The sequence below is a fragment of the Sphaeramia orbicularis genome, chromosome 12, assembly GCF_902148855.1.
Source record: "Sphaeramia orbicularis chromosome 12, fSphaOr1.1, whole genome shotgun sequence".
NCBI classification, from domain to species: Eukaryota; Metazoa; Chordata; class Actinopteri; order Kurtiformes; family Apogonidae; genus Sphaeramia; species Sphaeramia orbicularis.
In genome coordinates this window covers 41,313,782-41,333,822 of record NC_043968.1, presented here as the reverse complement: position 1 = coordinate 41,333,822, position 20,041 = coordinate 41,313,782, and the positions used below count along the sequence as shown (strand labels likewise).

Sequence of the window (20,041 nt, the reverse complement as noted above, 5' to 3'; positions counted from 1 at the left end):
GGAAAGAAAATGGCAACATAGAAAACAGACCACCACAGACATTCTTTTCTTTTTTTTGGCATTATTTACTCGATAAAATTGATTTTTAAATAGTGCTATACAGTGATGTGAAGTATGCAGTTCTTTCAAATGCATATAGGAGGAACCCATACTGAGGTTAATGATCATTTATTTTTGTCCAAAGAATATTTAAATTATTTAATTTTTGTTTTGTATTTGCATATATTTGCAGATACGTTGCATTTAAAATTGTTAGATGGACTTTTTAAAAGCATTTGTGCAAGATATATTTACATTCATTTTTAACATTTTTAATAAAAATAAAAAAAGGCTAAGACGTACTTTAATTGTCAGCCTATTAGATTTTCCTTTTTGTCAAAAGAAACTGTGAATGGCTTGGACAAAGACAGAACAGATATGAGTTTTGTTTTGCAGACCAAAGGTTATCTAACTAATGCTACATCAGCAACCATGGCAAGGAAGACGATATGAAGCAAGTTTATTTGGTTATGTATTAGTTATAAGTTACTGATTAGTTGCAGAGTTAAAGGTTACTGAAGGAAGATGCAAGTGGCAAAATTCTCATGGATAGATTAATTTCAATCAATACATTTTGTTAGGTGTTTAAACAGTAATTTTATTTGGAAAGCTTGGAAACAGACACAGAGAGTTAAAGGAGGTATTTGCACAATGAACATATGCACAAGGTAAGATTATTGGAGGAAATCATTCTTCAGTACCTTTCTTAAGCAAAAAAGGAGCCAGAAAAACATATTTCCACAGTTGTTTGTGTTTACTTAGAGTTAGCCTCCATGTGTGGTTCCTAGAGGAGCTCTGGACAAAGTGCAGAGGGCTGTCTGTATGATGAACATCATCATCGCTGAAAACTGGGTTGATGTACACTAAACATGGTTTTATTTACTGGCATGTGCATGAGAAGATGGAGGAGGGTGTGAGTTCTTGGAGGCCCTGAGAGGACATGGCAACTCTGAGGAGGGTGAAGGAATGGACTGGTAGACATGAAATACATGCAGACAGCGAGCCACTCGTTAGAGCAGACACGGTTAATTACTGGATTCTGTAAACTTTCAGAACTGTTCAGTTATTAACTTTCTACTAAGAAGTAGGAATAGTAAATAGCTATCCAAAGCTATCCAAGCTATCTAAAGACACCTCTGGTTTCTAATGAATCACTACGTTTCCAGAGCTCTGTTTTCCAATGATAGTACTGTTTCATTAAAAGCAATATAGGCCTTTCAGGAGATGAATTGTCTACATTCAATACATTTAGATACAATGGTTGAGAAGTCTTGTGAATTCATTTTTCCTGATTGTCAGAGGGTATAACATTTTTTTTTTTTTTTTTTTGTTTTCAGATGTGTGAGTGTCAAAATCCTGCTGTGTAACTAATAGTCAACTTGGACTGGGTTATTTTAAGTTACAATGGTTGTTTGTGAAACTATTTACTACTACAGTAAGTAAAGTTGAAAAATCTTAAGACAGGCTGCCAAAACAAATTTTAAAGAAATATTAATGATGACAAGTTTTATTTATGAAAATATGGTAACACAAAATATTGGATGAAGAACTTAATTGCTAATATTTTTAAGTCAAAGAATTGATTATGAGCATCTCAATTTTCACTCAGTATCTTACATTTGTCATGTAAAATCAAAATGGTAATGGTGAAAATAAACTCAATCAAAACCATTTTAAAAGATTTTAACTTTAGGTTAACCTATTGTTTTTGGAGGCAGTCCCTTCACTTTCTAATGCTTTTAAGTGTGACTTTTACTTCATTTTGATGGAGAACAGATATTGTTTTTAACTAGGCAAGGAAGTTGAAATGTCAACAAAATGCTCAGGTGTTTAGTGCATTAAGTGTAGATCTATTTACAGCCAGTTATAATCGTATTATCAGCACATCACTGTAGTGTTTACTTGGCATGCTGTCATCGTTTGCTGTCACCAGGCAGTAATGCTGCCTTTACAGAAATCCAGAACGCGAACAACTATCATTTGCTAACAGGATAGAGAGTCGACATTTTTTGAAATAACATATATTTACCGAGACTTTGTTTCACACAGTTAAAATCTGACACAATGGTATCAGATTTGTTTTTCTTGTTTTTATGATTTAAGAATAATTGTCTGCAGGCGAAACTGACTTATTTACGTGCCGAAAATTAGTACTTGAACGTACCATCGGTTTGCCCAGTTACATCTATGACCTCATCAGTCACATGGTTTAAATCTCTCCACCCAATTGGCGGATTCACACCGGGGTAGTTGTTTTTGTTGTGAATCAGGAAGCTCCCTGTTTGAACATTGGGTGTGTAGTGTTACATTACGCGGAATAAATTGTGGTTTTATTCATTGGATTCTTTGTAAAAATTATTGCAACGCACAACGACAAAGAGTTCAACAAAGACGTTCTTCATAAAGGAAAAGGGGATATTTGTAAGTATATACTGGTGGTTCCTTTCTTTGTTTCACTATCAGTAAGTGAACTTGTCGAGGCTAGTACTGAGTACTGAAAGCCTCAGAATGACATTCTAGCGTTAAAAAAAAGGATAATAAAATACAGATACATTATATATGGAGCATATTATATAGGCTATATTCATGTCGTTTCTCGTCTGTACACATCTGTCAAGTGTAGTACTACTTGCAATCTATTTTGCTTACACTGCATGTTTTTGGTTTTTAGAAGAAAAAAAAAGGTGAACATGATCAACTCATCCAATCATCTAAAACAGACTTCAAAGCTATACTGTCTACTATAACTGCCTCTACTAATACAACTTTTACCCTACAGATCATCAATTAACTGTTAATAATAACATAGTGTTATTGAGACTGGTTGGATTGTTAGTTTGATTTTTATCACTTTATTCCTGTTCCTCTTCTTTTAGCAATTGCATAAGAGTTAGATGTGCATGACGTGTGTTTTGGGGTAATATTCATGTATTAACATGCTGTGCAATTTCCATTACTGCCCTCTTCAGGGAGGTTGACCTACCTTTCTCATGGTTATTAAATCTCCCATTGTCTTACAGTGTATCAGGATCCTGTATGGTTGGTTGGTGTCATGAGCAGAGATGGCACTGGAGGAAGGGGCCCGGAGTTGTTTGTTGCGCGTTCGCAACAGGCTGGAACAGGACATTAAGCCTAGTTATCTAATGGACCACATGATCAGTGATGGGGTATTGACAGTAGATGAGGAGGAGAAAATCAGAACTCAGGTGAACATGTGTGTTTTTGCATTGTTGAGTATGTACAGTAATATTTGAAATGTGTTTAAAATGAAACTGCCTGTTTCATTCTTTTATATATTCATATATATGCATCATATATACACATACAATACATATATATTAATTCTGGGTAATTGTTATAAATTACTTACATGTAGTACATAATATTTTTAAAAAAGACCAGTAGAACACCAGTGTTTAAAATTCACATAAACAAGTTTTCATGAATATCTCTCCCTAGTCAACCAGAAAAGATCAGGCTGTGGAATTGCTTGAGCTGTTGCTGAGGAAGGACAACCATGCCTACATATCATTTTACAATGCCTTGATTAAGGAGGCGTATGACGATTTAGCCAATCTGCTCCATGATGACTTACCGAACATCTCACCTAGTGTATACAAGAGCTTCCCTGATGGCTGCACACCTTATGGTAAGAAAAATGTGGAATGGGGGTTGATACAGTAGAAGTGGAAGGTTCTATTGTGCTGTGCATGTTGATGAAAGCTGAACAACTGTATTGTGCAGTTGCTGTTATATTTATATAACAACACCAGCATAAACATCCTCTTTTGAACACTAATTTTCTTTTCCTGATGTTTTTTTTTTTTTTCATGTTTGGAAGAGAGATTTATCCTCAGGGATTATAAAAAGATAAATACTAAATAAAAGACTTATAATGAATAAACAAGTAATGAACTCATTACACAGCAATACCCATAAAAATTAAAATAGCCACAAGATAATGTGAAAAAATTAACATAACACACTGGTTATGGAACAACACTCAGATGTGAAAACAACATCTGCAATAGCAGGGGATGTAAGCATGTACATGCAGTACATTTGCAGATTTCATTTTTATCAGTAATGAAAAACCAGGTTGTGATCATTTTGTTTGTAGCAGATGACACAGCTGTTTTTTATATTTTTATCCTGAACAGGGAAAAATATTATTGTTTTCATTTATAATCACTTTTATTTTTTTTTTATTAATTCTTTTATGTGTTTTTATTTGTATTTATGTCTGTGTACAGCACTTTGGCCAACTGTGTTGTTTTTAAAGTGCTTTATAAATAAAGTTGAGTTGAGAGAACAGTACATTTACATTTTTTTGTACGTGTCTATTGATGGTGACAAATGAAGCATTTTGTTTATCTAACAGTTCAGACGGTGCTGAGTGAAGGTGGTGTACCTCAGAGGCCTGTGGTGTTTGTTAGCAGACCAGAATTGGTCAACCGAATCCGAGAGAAGCTGTATCGACTCCAGAAGGAGCCTGGCTGGGTCACTGTCTTTGGAATGGCTGGCTCAGGCAAGTCTGTACTGGCTGCTGAGGCGGTTCGACACCATGGACTCATTGAAGGTGAATAAAATTTAGGACCATTGGTATGACATCATCCGTGCATCCCTGCCTTGCCTCACCTATGTAAAGTCACTTCTCTTTTCCTGCAATTCTCTACAGAGTGCTTTCCTGGAGGTGTCCATTGGCTGTCAATTGGCCAACTGGACAAACCAGACCTGCTGGCGAAGATCCAGTCATTGTGCTTCCGCTTGGAACAGAGCCTAGATTCCCAGTCCCTCCAACGACCACCAAACTCTCTGGATGAGGCCAAAGAGCGCCTGCGCTTCCTTATGCTCCGCAGATATCCAAGGTTGTCATCTTAAGATATATATAATTTTCTTCATACTTCTCAAAGAAGTGGCATCTAGATTGTACTAATATTTCAAGATAAAAGAATAAAATTAATAATTTAATCAAATTAAATTGAAACAGATAATTATGTGGTGGTGGTAGATGCTGACTAGGTCTTGTAGAAGTTATTTACTTACAATAAGAATAAGCACTTTGGCTGTTTTGAGGGTTAATAACTGCTGGAATGTTTGATGGTACATATCCATATTTCTCTCAGTGGTTACTGTGTGACTGATATTCTAAAACATTATAAAAAGAGTTGCAGCTTGATTATACGCATTGTGATAGTAATAGTGAGTAATAGTTCCTGTTCTTGTCTCTTAACTATTTCTGTCATTTAGATCTCTGCTGATTCTAGATGACATCTGGGACAGTACAGTACTGAAAGCACTTGATATCCATTGTCGAATACTGTTGACCACCAGAAATAGAAGCCTCACTGATTCAGTTAGTGGTAGGTTCCTCTCCTTTTTGTTTTACTTTTTCAACACTATTTTCCTCTGTAGTAGTTTTGCTCTTATATTGGAGTGATAATTTTAGAAATGCTGCAGCTGTTGACTTGTTTATATTTTAAAGGTGCAAAATATGAAGTGGAAGTAGAGAGTGGTCTTGAAGATAACAAGGGCCTGGAAATCCTTGCTTTGTACACCAAAACTAAACTTCAAGGACTACCTGAGGAGGCCCGCAGCATTGTCAGAGAATGCAAGGGTATGTTAATGCACACATAGGCATGTATTCAGTCTAAGTGAAAGCTGCTTCTCTGGTCTGTAAGGCAAGATTTAGTAACAAAACTGGTCAGCATAATAATAATAATAATAATAATAATAATAATAATAATAATAATAATAAACTTTATTTGTATAGCACCTTTCATACAGAAATTGTAGCCCAAAGTGCTTCACATTGATTGAAAAAAAAAAAAAAACAATATTAAAATACATTTAGATTTGATTAGAAATACAATAAAATAAAAATAAATATAAAAACAGCCCACATTAAAATATTTGATTATGCATAGAATTTTTGAAGTGCAAGAAATAAGATGAAATGTGAGAGAAATACAATAAAATAAAAATAAAAGCAGCGCACATTAAAATATTTGATTATACATAGAATTTTTGAAGTGCAAGAAATAAGATGAAATTTGAAATACAGTAAAATAAAAAATAAAAACAGAAATACAATAAAGTAAAATAAAAATGAAAAAACCGCACATTCCTGGTTCCTGAATTGTGACCCCATTTTTATCTCCTTTCAAAGGCTAATGAGAATAAAAATGTTTTTAATTTGGTTTTAAATATATTCAGTGAACTGGCTTCTCTAATGTCTTTTGGAATTGTATTCCATGACTTTGGTGCATAGTTAGTAAAGGCTGCGTCCCCCATTTTCTTTGTAATATTTCTGGGAGTCGCTAGTAACCCTGCGTTTGATGACCTCAGTGTTCTAGTTTGTACATAATTGATCAGTGAGTTTGCAATGTAACTTGGTCCGATTCCATTTAGAGCTTTATACGTGAGGAGTAGTATCTTAAAATCAATTCTGTAGGTTACCGGTAGCCAGTGCAGGGAAACCAGCACTGGAGTAATGTGCTCTCTCTTCTTGGTTTTGGTTAATAACCTAGCTGCAGAGTTCTGAATCAGCTGAAGTCTGTCTGTGCTGCTTTTTGGAAGACCTGTAAGGAGTGCATTACAGTAGTCCAGTCTGCTGGAGATAAAAGCATGGACCAGTTTTTCAGCATCCTTTCGATTTATAACCGGCATTACTTTGGCTATGTTTCTGAGGTGGAAGAATGACGTTTTAGTGACTTTCTTTATGTGGGACTTAAAGTTTAAGTCTGAGTCTATAATGACTCCCAGACTTGTCACTTCTGGTTTGATCCAGGAAGTGAGTTTGCCCATCCTACTCATCAGCATTTCCCTTTTTGCTTTTGGGCCAACAAGCAGGATTTCAGTTTTTTCCTCATTCAGTTTCAGAAAGTTCCTGCACATCCACTGATTCATTGCTGTGAGGCAGTTTGTAATGGAATGGATGGCTGTCACGTCATTGGGTTCTGCGGAGATGTATATTTGTGTGTCGTCCGCATAGCTATGGAAGCTAACATTATGTTTTCTGATGATATCTCCAAGTGGTAGCATATATAAGGAGAACAGTAGTGGACCCAGGCAGCTCCCTTGTGGAACCCCATAGCATGTATCATGTGTGTTTGACACGTGATCTCCAAGCCTGACGTAGTACTGTCTTCCCTTAATATACGTTTTGAACCACTGTAGTACACTGTCAGAGAAACCTACGAGCTTTTCTAGCCGATTAATCAGGATGTCATGATCAATTGTATCAAATGCTGCACTTAGGTCAAGGAGGACCAGGATTGAGACCTTGTTGGCATCAGAGTTGAGCCTGAGGTCACTGATTATTTTGGTGAGGGCGGTCTCAGTGCTATGACCAGCCCTGAAGCCTGATTGGAATTCCTCTAAGATGTTATTCTCTTTGAGATAGTGATTTATTTGAGCAGAGACTATCTTTTCCAGTACTTTGCCTATGAACGGGAGATTAGATATAGGACGAAAACTGGTCATGGCGTTACTGTCAAGGTTAGGTTTCTTTAGTAAGGGTTTGATAACAGCTGTTTTGAAGGCATCTGGAAAGATACCAGTATGAAGAGATTTGTTTATGATTTGGAGTAAATGATCTGAGACGCTGTCAAATATTCTCTTAAAGAATGCAGTGGGAATTGGATCGACACATGAGGTTGAGGAGTTACATTCCCTGACAGTTCGGTAGAGTTCTGCTGATGTTATGCAGGTGAATTTTCCCATGGTCACAGTACAGGGACTGCAGACAGCATCTGTTAATGTGGTGGAATTAATGCTGGGTCTGATTGAACTTATTCTGTCCTTGAAGAACACTGCAAGCTCCTCGCACTTGGATGTGGAGGGCTGTAGTGGGGTGGGGGGGGTGTTGAGCAGCTTGTCGATAGTGGAGAATAATATTTTGGAATTCCTTGCTTTGTACACCAAAACTAAACTTCAAGGACTACCTGAGGAGGCCCGCAGCATTGTCAGAGCATACAAATTAAAAGTTAGAAAAATGATCATTTGTGAATGTAACTATGTATTATATTGTGCAAACACTTGATTGTCCCCTATTTCACCCACTCAGGTTCACCTCTGGTGGTGTCCCTCATTGGGGCTTTGCTCAAAGATAAACCCAACCGTTGGCGTTATTACCTGTGCCAGCTGCAGCAGAAGCAGTTTAAACGTATAAGAAAGTCATCGTCATATGATTATGACGCTCTTGACCAGGCCATGGCTGCCAGTATTGAGGTATTACCTGATGAACATCGAGACCTCTACAAAGACCTCACTGTGCTGGAGAAGGACATCAAAATTCCTGCCAAGGTTTGGCTACACAACATGAATGAGTGTTCTATGGTTGTTAAGAAAACCAAACGGGTTTCACTCCGCTAATGTCCTCTCCCAGGTGCTGTCTGTCCTGTGGGACATGGAGCCGGAGGAGGTGGAGGACATTCTGGAGGAATTTGTCAACAAGTCTCTTCTTTATGTGGACTCGAACAACAAACCCTACCTTTATTATCTGCATGACCTCCAGCTGGACTTCCTGGTAGAGCAGAACCGGAATGAGCTTGAGGTCAGCTACACTGCAGTCAGTCTCACTCAAGTTTTTGAAGTGGATGGTTTTCTTATGCACAAAAACTTTATGTCAAAACATTACAAGTATAAAGATGTATTTGATTGTGTGCTACAAATGTTTATCGTCTTTTTCATTTGTTTGACTTTTCTTGTTATTTCCAACATTATATTCTATGCATGTGTGATACAGAGTCTTCACACTAAGGTGGTTCGTCAGTACCAGCAGCACTATAAAGATGGACATCCTACCTCGGGAGACGATGAGTGTCTCTACTGGATCAGATTCCTAACATATCACATGGCCAAGGCTAATCTTTCCCAGGTATTACACTCTCACAGTATTTTGATGAATTAAAATTATGTTGTTTAAGTTATTGACAGGGGGTATAGCATTAGTTGTAATATTTAAAAACCCTGGAGCTTATGGCAAATCACTCCCAGCTAAATTTGTTATGGTTATATTTATGTATCAATTACTGTAGTGTATAGTGATTCATATTTATCTACTTAAGCAGCTAGTACTTTGACTTAGGTCAAAATTTATCCAAATTCTAATAAAGTGAAAGCTGAAAGGCATGTTATATTTTAATTTCCAGCATGTATAATTTATTTTCATTGTCAAAACATTTGTGAAGAAGTGCGCATTTTTGATATTACTTAATTACTCAGCTGTCGACGTTCATCGGCTTTTGTGTCAGCCCCCCAGTTGATCTCCTGTGTATATGACAGAAAACTGAAACCATGGTGTTTTTTATTCTTTCTGTGTGTCTCTCTCTATCTGTCACTCTGTCCAGGAGCTCTATGCTTTAATGTTTTCTCTGGACTGGGTCAACATCAAAGCGCAGATCATGGGCCCAGCTCACCTCATCAATGACTATGTAGAATATGGACCTATTTTGGACAAAGAGGTATATCGGCAACAAAAACAAAGCACATTTAAATAATGCGTGTTAATGAATATAAAGGGTAAGCGTGTTGCTTAATTTACTTAAATTTGAGCAGTCTCACCAGTGTGTGGTGAATCTGCAGGAAACTGAAGGTTCAGAGGCTCATCAACCTACAAATGGGTTTTATTTGCACAGTTTCTTTTCCTAAGCATTTCTGACCAGCCAGTTTAGAATCATAGTGTTTTAAAACAAAGATTTTTTTCTGGCATTTGAAATCATTAATCTGTATTTAGCTGAGGGTTTTGTCTCTTCCTGTCCCCTCAGAACAGTGAGGTGCGCAGTCATTTCCAGGAGTTTCTGTCCCTGAATGGTCACCAGCTGGAGCAGCGTCCTTTCCCTGACGTGGTGCAGCTCGCTCTGTCTGAGCCCCACAACTCCGAAGTCTACAGACAGGCTCTGGTGAAGGCGCAGGAAGGGGCCAGCAGAGGAAAACTCTACATCGACTGGCTGTATGCAAGCAAGCATTTTTGTGTTTGGGTTTTTTAGATTAATTTTTCTAGATTAATATTGTCTAATGCAGTGGCCTATTCATCATCTATGAATCTGTAATTGTATGTCACCATTAATACATGTGCAAAAAAGATAATCTAATACTGCATCTACCTCTTGATTTTTCTTGTCTTGTGCTCAGAAATAAAAGCAGTGTAGAGAGTCTGTCCCTTCTGGTAATCCACCCTCATCAGGGTTCCATTTACTCTGCCTGCTTCTCCCATGATGGAACAAAGATTGCTTCCTGTGGAGCCAGCAAAATGCTAAAGGTACCAAAGCAAACATGTGCCTCTGAATTTAATTATTTAATTGTGTGTGTGTGTGTGTGTGTGTGTGTGTGTGTGTGTGTGTGTGTACAGTCATGAACAAAAAACAATTTCACCTGGGACGAAATACTTAATTGACATTTAATGACAAAATGAAAAGGTAAAAATGTGCTGTTGTTGTGCAACAAGGAGTCTTTACTTTGAATATTATGTCCTCTTTTGTAATTACTTTTCTCTGTGTCTTATCCTCAGAAATAGTAAGCATCAGTTAATCTTTAATGCGGGATATTTCTTTGAAATGCTTCAGATGTGGATTTTTAGGGAAAAGAGGATGTGGTCCTGATGGGTAATACCAGTATGAATTCTTATGTCACTGTTTTACTTTTGGGTTATTCTACTTGTGCACTCAGGTGTTTAAAAGCAAATCAGGTGAAAAGCTCATGGAGATTCAGGCCCATGATGAGGAGGTGCTCTGTTGTGCTTTCTCCCCTGACGACCGTTTGTTAGCTACCTGCTCAAGTGACAAGAAAGTGAAGGTGAGCAGATTAGATCTGTTATAACAAACTGAGTGACATTCAAGCAATAGTGTTTTTGTTTTTTTTTTTACATTTTATACTGTGCATGTCTTCAGGTGTGGAATGTGGAGCGAGCCATGCTTCTGAGGGTCTTTGAGGAGGAGCATGAAGAGCAGGTCAACCACTGTCAGTTCACTAACACAACACGGCGCCTCCTTCTGGCCACCTGCTCCAATGACAAGTTTTTAAATGTGAAGGTGGGCAGTGTATGACTTGTAAGCATATGCATGTGTTAATGTACTTATTTATACTCCTCTGTATGTCTCGGTTTCTAACAATAATTGACTATCCTGTGGCCATACATTGTAATAAAACTTTTTCAGTAGGGCATACAGATGTTATGTTTCATCTTTCTATGTCTTTGTTTCTTCTTTTACCAGCATTTTTCTCTTTATTTGTTTCTCTAGTTGTGGAACCTCAATAAGCCATCCTCCCAGAACACTGTGTTTGGCCACTTTGAGCCAGTCAACCACTGTTGTTTCTCTCCTGATGACAACTTTTTGTCCACTTCTTCCAATGACGGCACTGTTAAGGTGACATTAAACTGCTATTAAATTACATATGTCAAACTATACAAACTAATATGCAGTATAAGTACCTAACTTACTCCATAGTACATATTGCATTGATTTACCCAATGATTAAGTAAATGATCATTTATAAACTTTGCTATTGGTATGATAATTGTGTTATGTACCACACTGCCTTGACATAAACGAAAATAACAGAGTGTGCAGAAGGATTACTCTATGCTTTCTATTTTAATTAGCATTCTCACTATTTGTATTCATGTCAGATTTGACATTACTCCGTTACTTTATATTATTTGTGCAAATAAATGGATTACAATGGAAATTGATTATAAAACTCCTGCTGAGATCACATAAAACCCACATCTCTTCATTCTTGAAATTTTCTTAAAAAACCTGTATTTCCTGCAATGGCATACCTAATAATAAAAAGAGTTATTCCAGTATGATACTCCAGCCACTATGCTTTTGTGTTTTCTGCATCTCTGCAGCTGTTTCAGGTGTCATCTGCCAATGAATGGAAGACAATCAATGTGAGGGAAATGTTTACAGAGAGCGATGAAGAAGTGCTTGTCAAGTGCAGCACCTGGACTGCTGATGGCAAACGCATTATATGTGCTGCCAGAAATGATGTTTGGGTGAGACTTTTCTTTGTTTTATTTGTTTGTTTTCATATTTAAGTATTAACTATTAAAACTGTTTTGCTCTTGTTAGAGTCTACTGCAGAAAGTGTAATAAAGTGAGCATCACTGGTTTGGATCTGAATCTATCTTGTCATCAGTCTGTAGCTTGTTTGATTGAAATCCAACACCACATTCACATTGTCCTCCCTGCCCTTGTTATTAGTGTGTCATTTCATTGAAGGAGACAGGAAACGGAGGATGTTCATCTTGTAGAGAGTCCAAAGTGTGTGTGCCCTGGCTGTAAAGCAGAGCAGACCCCCCTCCCACTGTCTTTTGAGAAATCAAACAGTCTCGTCCAGTAATCAGTCTGTCTGTGTCCTCTACTTTTTCATTTGTTCCTGTTTTTGGAAACAAGCTGACCACTGCAGTGGTGTCTGAGCTTGTTTGTTTGACTTAAAGAATATGGAAAACAGAATTAAGCAATGACTGTTTGCAGTAGATTTCAATTTATGCAGATAATATAATGCAGAATCATTTGTACTAAATACTACATAATATTTTATTATTGAAAATACCTAGCTCATTATTTAAAATGCTAAGCATTATTATGACTGTGAGCAATTTAAATATACCTGAAAAAGGAAAATATTGCAGACTGTTAAGTGTTATCTGTTGCTCTTTCTCAGGTTTTTGATGTAGAGACGTCAGACATGCTGTTGGAGATCAGAACCAATCGGCTGAGTATGGTCCAATACTGTCATGCCTGTCCGACCAGTAACCTGCTCGCTATAGCATATTCAAACTACGCTGTGGAGGTACAATACAGATTTGCACACAATCCACTGTTTGTATATTTTCTGGTTAATAATGCCTACATGGTGATCCTTGATTTTAGAGAAAATCTACAAGAATCTTTAATTTTATAAATTGTAGGCCATATTTTCCTTAATATAAGTCAAATCACTTATGTATCTCCTGTTTTAGATGTTGCTTTGGTCTCCTTGTGAAGTCCTCAGGTGTCAGGATATTAATTTGTTTTATTTATTCATTTATTTATCAAGGACAATACCGTGAAATATAGTGGACATATAGAAAATAGAAGTGGTGTTCTGCACAAAGTGTATATGATGTAGTATATATTTTTAAAGCCATGTATGTAGTACAATAGTCAGTGTGGGTTTTCTCCAGCTGTGGGATCTGGGATCCAATAAGAAGATGGCGGACTGCAGTGGCCACCTGAGTTGGGTCCAGCGTGTCCAGTTCTCCCCTGATGGCTCACAGTTACTCTCCTGCTCCGATGACCAGACTGTCAGGGTAAGATTGTATTTGGCTTCTGTCAATAGAGTTCTAATTATTATTTCTGACTCTAAATTCAAAGACATGTAAAAAAAATTCTCATTTTAAGCTAAGTTATTTTATTATCTTTCATTTTTTTATTCTGCAGAAATGCAATTCTTGTAAATATAAACAAAGCGATAAAAACTGAATGTATCTCAGCTTTAATATACTGTACGTATGTGATAAAGCTTAAAGCTGGAGTTTTACTTATTTACAGTTGTGGCATTAACTTGCTTCAAGCCTGTTCCTATTATTGAAGTGAGATAAACATGGATTGTTTACTGATATGTCCTCAGGCTGTCATAAACCTAATAATATTTACCATAAATGGCCTGAAAATAAAGTCATTACATAAAATGTCACTGCTTTAGCCTTCCAGGATTGACTGTAAAACAATTCTGTGATGTTAATGTGGTAAAAACAGTGCATTTATTTGGACAATAAAAACTGAAGGCTGTAAGTGCACAAAAAGATCCCATTTAAGATTGCAAGGAAACATTTTATCGTTGTTATTTTAGTGGTATGAAGTCACTCTCCTAGTGCTGCAACAAAATTTTATGTGGACATGTCAGGAAGCCATTACGCTGCCCTGGCATTTCACTGCAAAAAAGTTTAATCAGACCTTGTTTGAAAAGTGAGTTTATTTTTTGCTGATAAGAATAGGAGAATAAGAGCATTTATCCTCACTTTGGCTTTGCTCTGCACTGCCAAATAAGCAAAGGAGAGATAATTCCTCTTAGTTTTTTGTGTCTTTTAATCGAATTCAGGTATTAAAGCTATCAGCAAAAATCATGAGTGAGACTTTGTACTCGCTGAAGTCTGTGTTCCACTTAATGCTGTTTCTTTATATGTACATTTTATTATCTAGTTATGGGAGACAAAGAAGGTGCACACCTCCTCGGCTGTCTGCCTGAAGAGAGACTCTGATGTTCTTTTCACTGACGAAGAAATCATTGTGTCGGCGGCAGACAACTGCAACAGACTGCAGGTAAGCTGAGAGAAAATGGAGAACAGCGTGTTTATGAGGAGGTGGATTGGCATTATTTATTGGAACAGGCACAGACTGCTAATCTCCACAAAACATAGGCAAATTCAATTTAATATATTTCGTAGGACATACTACACTCTTGAAAGGTTACATAAAATCGACAGCAACATTTTCTCTGGATGTCAGAGATGTAAAGGGATCGATGCAGATCTTCTACACATGCTATGGAATTGCCCAATGATAGAAGAATTTCAGAAACGTGCCTTTGAATTAACCTCAAGGGTAATAGAAATTCAAATTGAAAAGGATCCCAAACTGTGGATTCTGGGGGACACAAGCTCTTTTAATGTGACCTATTGTGAGAAATACTTTATTTTACTTGTAAGCACTACAGTGAAAAAAATTATTTTAATTAACTGGAAATCTGAAAATTCCCCATCAATAAGACACTGGATTAATGAGCTTGTGTCTTACTGCACACCTGAAAAGATATTATATAATGTGAAAGGGAAGCCTGCATCCTTTGGGAAAATCTGGGGCCCCTTCATAGACATTCTGCCCTCTCTGGACTTGGTTGCCCATAGTGGTGTGAGCCTTCCTGGACCGGCTTCAAATTATCCCCCTGTAGGCTCTTCTTGTATAACTTCCTCAATGATATATTTGTTGTGAGTAATGTGTTGATTATATACATATGAATGTGTACAGATGGGTGTAAGTATAAACTATGTACATAGACTGTGTAGGTATATAAATGAAAGGATGAAGAGCCATACGAGGGGGGGGTTGGAAACAAGTTGATGTAATATTTTTGTTGTGTTTTGATTAAAAAAAAATTTTTTTCTTCTTTTCTCTTCTGATGTGGTGCATCTGTTAGTGTATAAATTTATGTATGTTCCTTCTGTAAAATGCGCTTTATCTCACTGTAACAAACTGTAGATGTTTGCTAAACACCATAAACATCCTGTAAGAGCTTCTGTTAATGAACACGAATCTTTATAAAAAAAAATAAAAAAAAAAGGAAATGGAGAATAGTGGAATGAATAAAAGAAGGCTGGCTGGGTGGTTAAAGCAGGAGTGTAGAGTGAAGCTGAAATGTTCAGCTGAAGTATTACTGCTTTGTACATATCGATCTACCACGAAAACAATGTGTGTGTTTGTGTGTGTCAGGTGCGCGATGGCAGGAAAGGATCAGTGATGTTCCAGTCGGAGGAGAAGTCGTCCCGGATCCGTTGCACCTGTATGTGCAGGCAGCTCTCGGCTGTGGTCCTGGGTCAGGAGGACGGCACTGTACAGGTAGAAAACACATGGAAGTGCAGCACATACTGTGTGTTTGGTTGTGTGAATGTGTCACGGAGCTGTAAACACAATTAGACAATTCCGTCAGGGGTTTAAGTGATGAATGAAGTTTTTTTTAGTCAGTGTAAATGTAATACCTTTGTGAACTGTTAAAAAAGGGAAACATTTTTGAACATTACCATGTACTTTAGAAAGTTATTACAGGCATTTCTCTTTATTATTTCACAGTTTTGGAACAGCCAGTCAATTCATTAAAAAAAACAAACAAAATTCCAGCAACAATAAACTTATTTTAGACCTATATCACTACACATCATATTTTTACTGGTAGTATAAAAAATAATTTAATTTGTCTATAAATATGAGCATTTTTGCAGCAATTTTTTTTACTCGGCTGCTTTAACAAATTCTAAATAATAATAAAAGCTTCAACTGTATGGGTGTGAAAAGTACATTACACCAAACAAATAACATTTCTTTTTAGCATCAGCAACTTTAAATTCCTATATTGATGCCTGTGTATTTAGATAGCAGGTCTGTTTTGTCTATATGAGGCCTCCCTCTAGGTATATGTATACAAGCAAGGAAGGGATGAACATGTGAATATAAAGTTTGAGATGGTTACTTAAACACAAGCTGTAATTAAAAATAAAGTTGTCTTCTGAAGAGGGGGAGTGGTGGCGGGTTAAAGAAAAAAAGGAAAGATAGTAGGTCTGTGTGTATTTGTTTAAATCTCTGCTCTATGTTGCTGTTGGAGGTGTTTTTCAGACCACGTCAAGTCATGAGATCTGACATTAGCACTGTCACCCTTTTGTTTTTCTTCAAATCCATCCCTTCAGCTGTACATGAGGTCAACCCTGCCTGTCTTTTTCCCTGTGGTTTATATAATCCACAGTGCTCTGTCCGCTCTATCACATACAACTCACTTTATTTTATTCCCTCTTTTTTTCTACTTTTATTGCATTTGTCCCCATACTCTCCTTGCTCCACTGCTCTTTGTCTTGGTGATAAATTGTTGTTTGCAGGTAGACAATGAGCTCTGCTTTGTGGCAAGTGTGTGTTTCTATTTGGTTATAAACGTGTTTATTGCATGTTATGTACACAGTGGACATCCTCAGTAGTTTTTGTCCTATATTACATCACAGACGCACACCCAAACTCAGTCCCCAGACACGTCGGTGCTGTGTCTAGGTCACTCCCCCACAGCAGAGAGGAACTCTAATGAATTAAAAGGTCCTGCAGACTTAATGAATACGGCTGTTAATGATTTTAATTACAGCTCTTCTCTGGTTCTTCATGTGCCTCTCATCTTGTGTTCTGACTCCAGAGATATGAGAGGGATGTGAGGATTTAAAGAATTATGTTTAATCACCAATTTGAATTTGAGATCAAACCTACAGAGAAGGTCCCCGTAATTGAGTTAATCCTTAAAAAAAAGAAAAGCAGAAAAAACAGAAAAACTAGCTTCACACTTAAAATTCATCTACATTCCCTTTATTATATATTGCTGCTATAGAGTTAGTGGAGTTCCCCTAATGATGCATATTTGTTTATATTCTTATTGGCACACTGCTATATTTTATGGAAAACAATAAATCACTGTACATCTTAAAAATCATTTTACATCTGTTTTCCCATATTTGCAAAGCAGTGTTTTACTACTAGTAGTAATCTATTCACAGTTATTGCATGCAGTCATTTACAGATACATCTCAAGTGTTTCAATAGTAACTCTTACCACTTTTTATTCTTGCATATCCCCAAGTTAACACCGGGGGGAGCCCTGGTGTTAAGTCCTGTTGCCAGTAACTGCAGTGGAAGGCAATCATTTCCTCCTCCATCATCAGGACTTATTAATAATTAGTTTACTGGAGGAACATGCAGGTATAATCCAGTTTTATTAAAGAGAAAGTGATCCTGTTTTTATGGTAAAAGTATAGTGTGTGTGTGTGTGTGTGTGTGTGTGTGTGTGTGTGTGTGTTTCGTGCCAGGCAGCAGGGCTGACAGCTAGTCAGGTACTGAGGACAGTTGGCTGCAGGATCCGACGACTGCTGACCTCCTACAGGGGGTTGGTGTTGGCAGTCGGATTTTGCAAAGGGAGCGTGCAGGTAAATTAGGGACAGTGTAATGTATGTGTGTTTGGCACTGGAATTAGCTTTTATTATGTGTATTTGTTCCTCTGCTGTTTGTTTTCTTCTCATAAGTCAGAGTACATTATTCACTTAATAATACATGAAAGTTCTAAATACTGACTATCTTTTTTTCTGCACCATTTTCGTCTGTTTGGATTCCACATAAGTTATGCAGTCTGATGTTACAGCTTAAATATCTTGTTTACTCCATCTGCACTATTTAAAACAATTGAGCCTCATCTTTTGCTCTTCCATTAGCCTTCCTTTGTGTTTGTTTATTTTATTTTTTTAATACTTAGCACCTTCAGGCGTTTTCCTTTACGCACCATCCTAGCCTCCTTGAGCTGAATGTGTGAATCTCACCATCGTCTCTCAGGCTTTAAAACGTGTGTCCCAGTACACAGAGGTTGACAAACATGTTCATGGTGGCCTGAGGCTTGCTCTGCTTCGACATTTCAACCCCATCTTCATAGACATAAATATTTTAGTAGCCTGGTAAAATCCAAAGGGCCATGGGCCTTTTAATGTATACTTTAAAATTACAGGTACTAAATATTTTTAACATTTGTTCAATGTGTTTCACTGCTTTCTTCTCTGCTTTAATTTAAACCTGTATGGACCAATGATTTATTGCCTAGAAAAGTCAATTAGGTTTATCCAGTGAAAAAAAGCCTGTCTAAGGGATAATTAGGAAAACTGAGGCTTCTTAAATACCACAACAGATATGCCATTGTAAGCCTAGCCTTGTGGAACTTCATGATTTAGTCACTAGCTGACTTTATACTGTTAGTAGATGAGACATTTTCTAACAATAAATGTCCTTTTGCTCTCCTAATTTTTGTTGATCTTTCTGAGGACACTGACAGAATTTTCCATTTCTGTCAAAACGAACATTTCTTACTCAGTTAAAGTTTCCGTCTCATGGGTGTTGACATTATAGCTGGTGTAACCGCGTTTTATTCACTATCGGTGATCCAGTGATCGACCAAGATCTTTTGAGCATCAAAGTTTTTCTGTTCTCTGACTCCATCCGCAACGTCTGGAGAGTTGTCAGACCCTTGGCTGGCCACTGCGGTCTTGGCCAGACTGAGTGGTCGCACTCAAAGCTCACATCCCCCAACCCCCTCCCATTCCTCTTTTGATGTGCTTATCACCATCAGGCCAGCAGCAGCACTTCACCACCCTGCTTCACAACTACTCCCTCAGACTTTTGTCAAGAATTTTAGGAAACTTTATGGGACACTTAATAAAAACACTTGGGGATTCTAATTTTGTTTAACTTTGTGGTAGTTATTGATCAAAATGGTTTGTTTTTCATTGATATTCATTTAGTTGAGAGCAATTAAGAAGACCAACAATGAATATTTGGTTAAACGGATTACCATTTATAGTAACATCTTATTGTGATCGTTTACTGTAACTTCAACACAAATCTTTGCTGAAATGTGTTTTAGCGTTATATCAAATAAAGAAAGTGCAATTCAGTAAATTTTAAACAATATTTGTTGTCAGTTTTCACACTGAACTGGAGGTATTAGTGGTAAGTCAGTAAATAACTAAAGGTTGTTTCCTCATTTCAGTGTTGATAAGCTGTTAAACTCCTGTTACGGCACTAGATGAGGTTTCAGATCACTACAGAAAAAAGTGGCTGAAATATAGTACATGAAACATAGTACATTTTAAAATGAATTTAGTCTTATTTAATCAAATACAGATACAGCTCATGATAAAAATGTAATGAATATCAGATCCAATTATTGGTCATGTCCAAAAATCAGTTAATACAATTAGTCCCCACTTCTTAGTGCAGGGTGCCTGTGCAGGTCTTGAAAGTCTTAAAAAGTATGGATTTTTGAAACACTGTTTTCCAGACCAGAGAATAGTCTGGAATTTTGTGTGAAAGTCTTAATAAAGTATGGAAAAAAGTTTCTCTCATAGTTGAATTTAGCTCAAAGGCACATAATCTTGTAAGATCAGAAATACATGAGGATATAAAAAAAACTTATGATTTCACTAACTGGTCGGTACTGGAATGATTCTAGTGAAACTTGTTTGTGTAATATTCATGCACTTTTATTGATTTTCATATGTTTTGAATAGAGCTGCAACCAATTAATCGACTCAAAGTGATCCAAAAAAATCATTCAACCACAATTCTCCTGAATCAAGCTTTGTTTCCTTCATTTCTCTACTGTTAAACTTTGGTTCCACTGTTGTGTTTCACACGGACGCTTATTGTGATGCACAAAGAAGCTTCAA

At 37.0% G+C, this 20,041-nt stretch overlaps 1 protein-coding gene across 1 annotated transcript in view; it reads left to right on the top strand.

Moving 5' to 3' along the window:
- The first annotated feature begins 2,277 nt into the window (after nt 1–2,277).
- Nucleotides 2,278–20,041, top strand: part of apaf1 (apoptotic peptidase activating factor 1) — a 50,037-nt gene continuing 32,273 nt past the window's right edge. Inside the window, exons 1-21 of the mRNA XM_030149822.1 lie at nt 2,278–2,460; nt 3,060–3,245; nt 3,499–3,688; nt 4,421–4,618; nt 4,718–4,907; nt 5,290–5,402; nt 5,525–5,656; nt 8,108–8,346; nt 8,429–8,596; nt 8,789–8,920; nt 9,393–9,506; nt 9,810–9,994; nt 10,177–10,303; nt 10,711–10,836; nt 10,932–11,072; nt 11,283–11,408; nt 11,897–12,043; nt 12,715–12,843; nt 13,217–13,342; nt 14,235–14,354; nt 15,522–15,647. Coding sequence (XP_030005682.1) covers nt 3,102–3,245; nt 3,499–3,688; nt 4,421–4,618; nt 4,718–4,907; nt 5,290–5,402; nt 5,525–5,656; nt 8,108–8,346; nt 8,429–8,596; nt 8,789–8,920; nt 9,393–9,506; nt 9,810–9,994; nt 10,177–10,303; nt 10,711–10,836; nt 10,932–11,072; nt 11,283–11,408; nt 11,897–12,043; nt 12,715–12,843; nt 13,217–13,342; nt 14,235–14,354; nt 15,522–15,647 — 2,973 coding nt within the window. The 5' untranslated portion in view covers nt 2,278–2,460; nt 3,060–3,101. The remainder of the gene's footprint in view (nt 2,461–3,059; nt 3,246–3,498; nt 3,689–4,420; nt 4,619–4,717; nt 4,908–5,289; nt 5,403–5,524; nt 5,657–8,107; nt 8,347–8,428; nt 8,597–8,788; nt 8,921–9,392; nt 9,507–9,809; nt 9,995–10,176; nt 10,304–10,710; nt 10,837–10,931; nt 11,073–11,282; nt 11,409–11,896; nt 12,044–12,714; nt 12,844–13,216; nt 13,343–14,234; nt 14,355–15,521; nt 15,648–20,041) is intronic.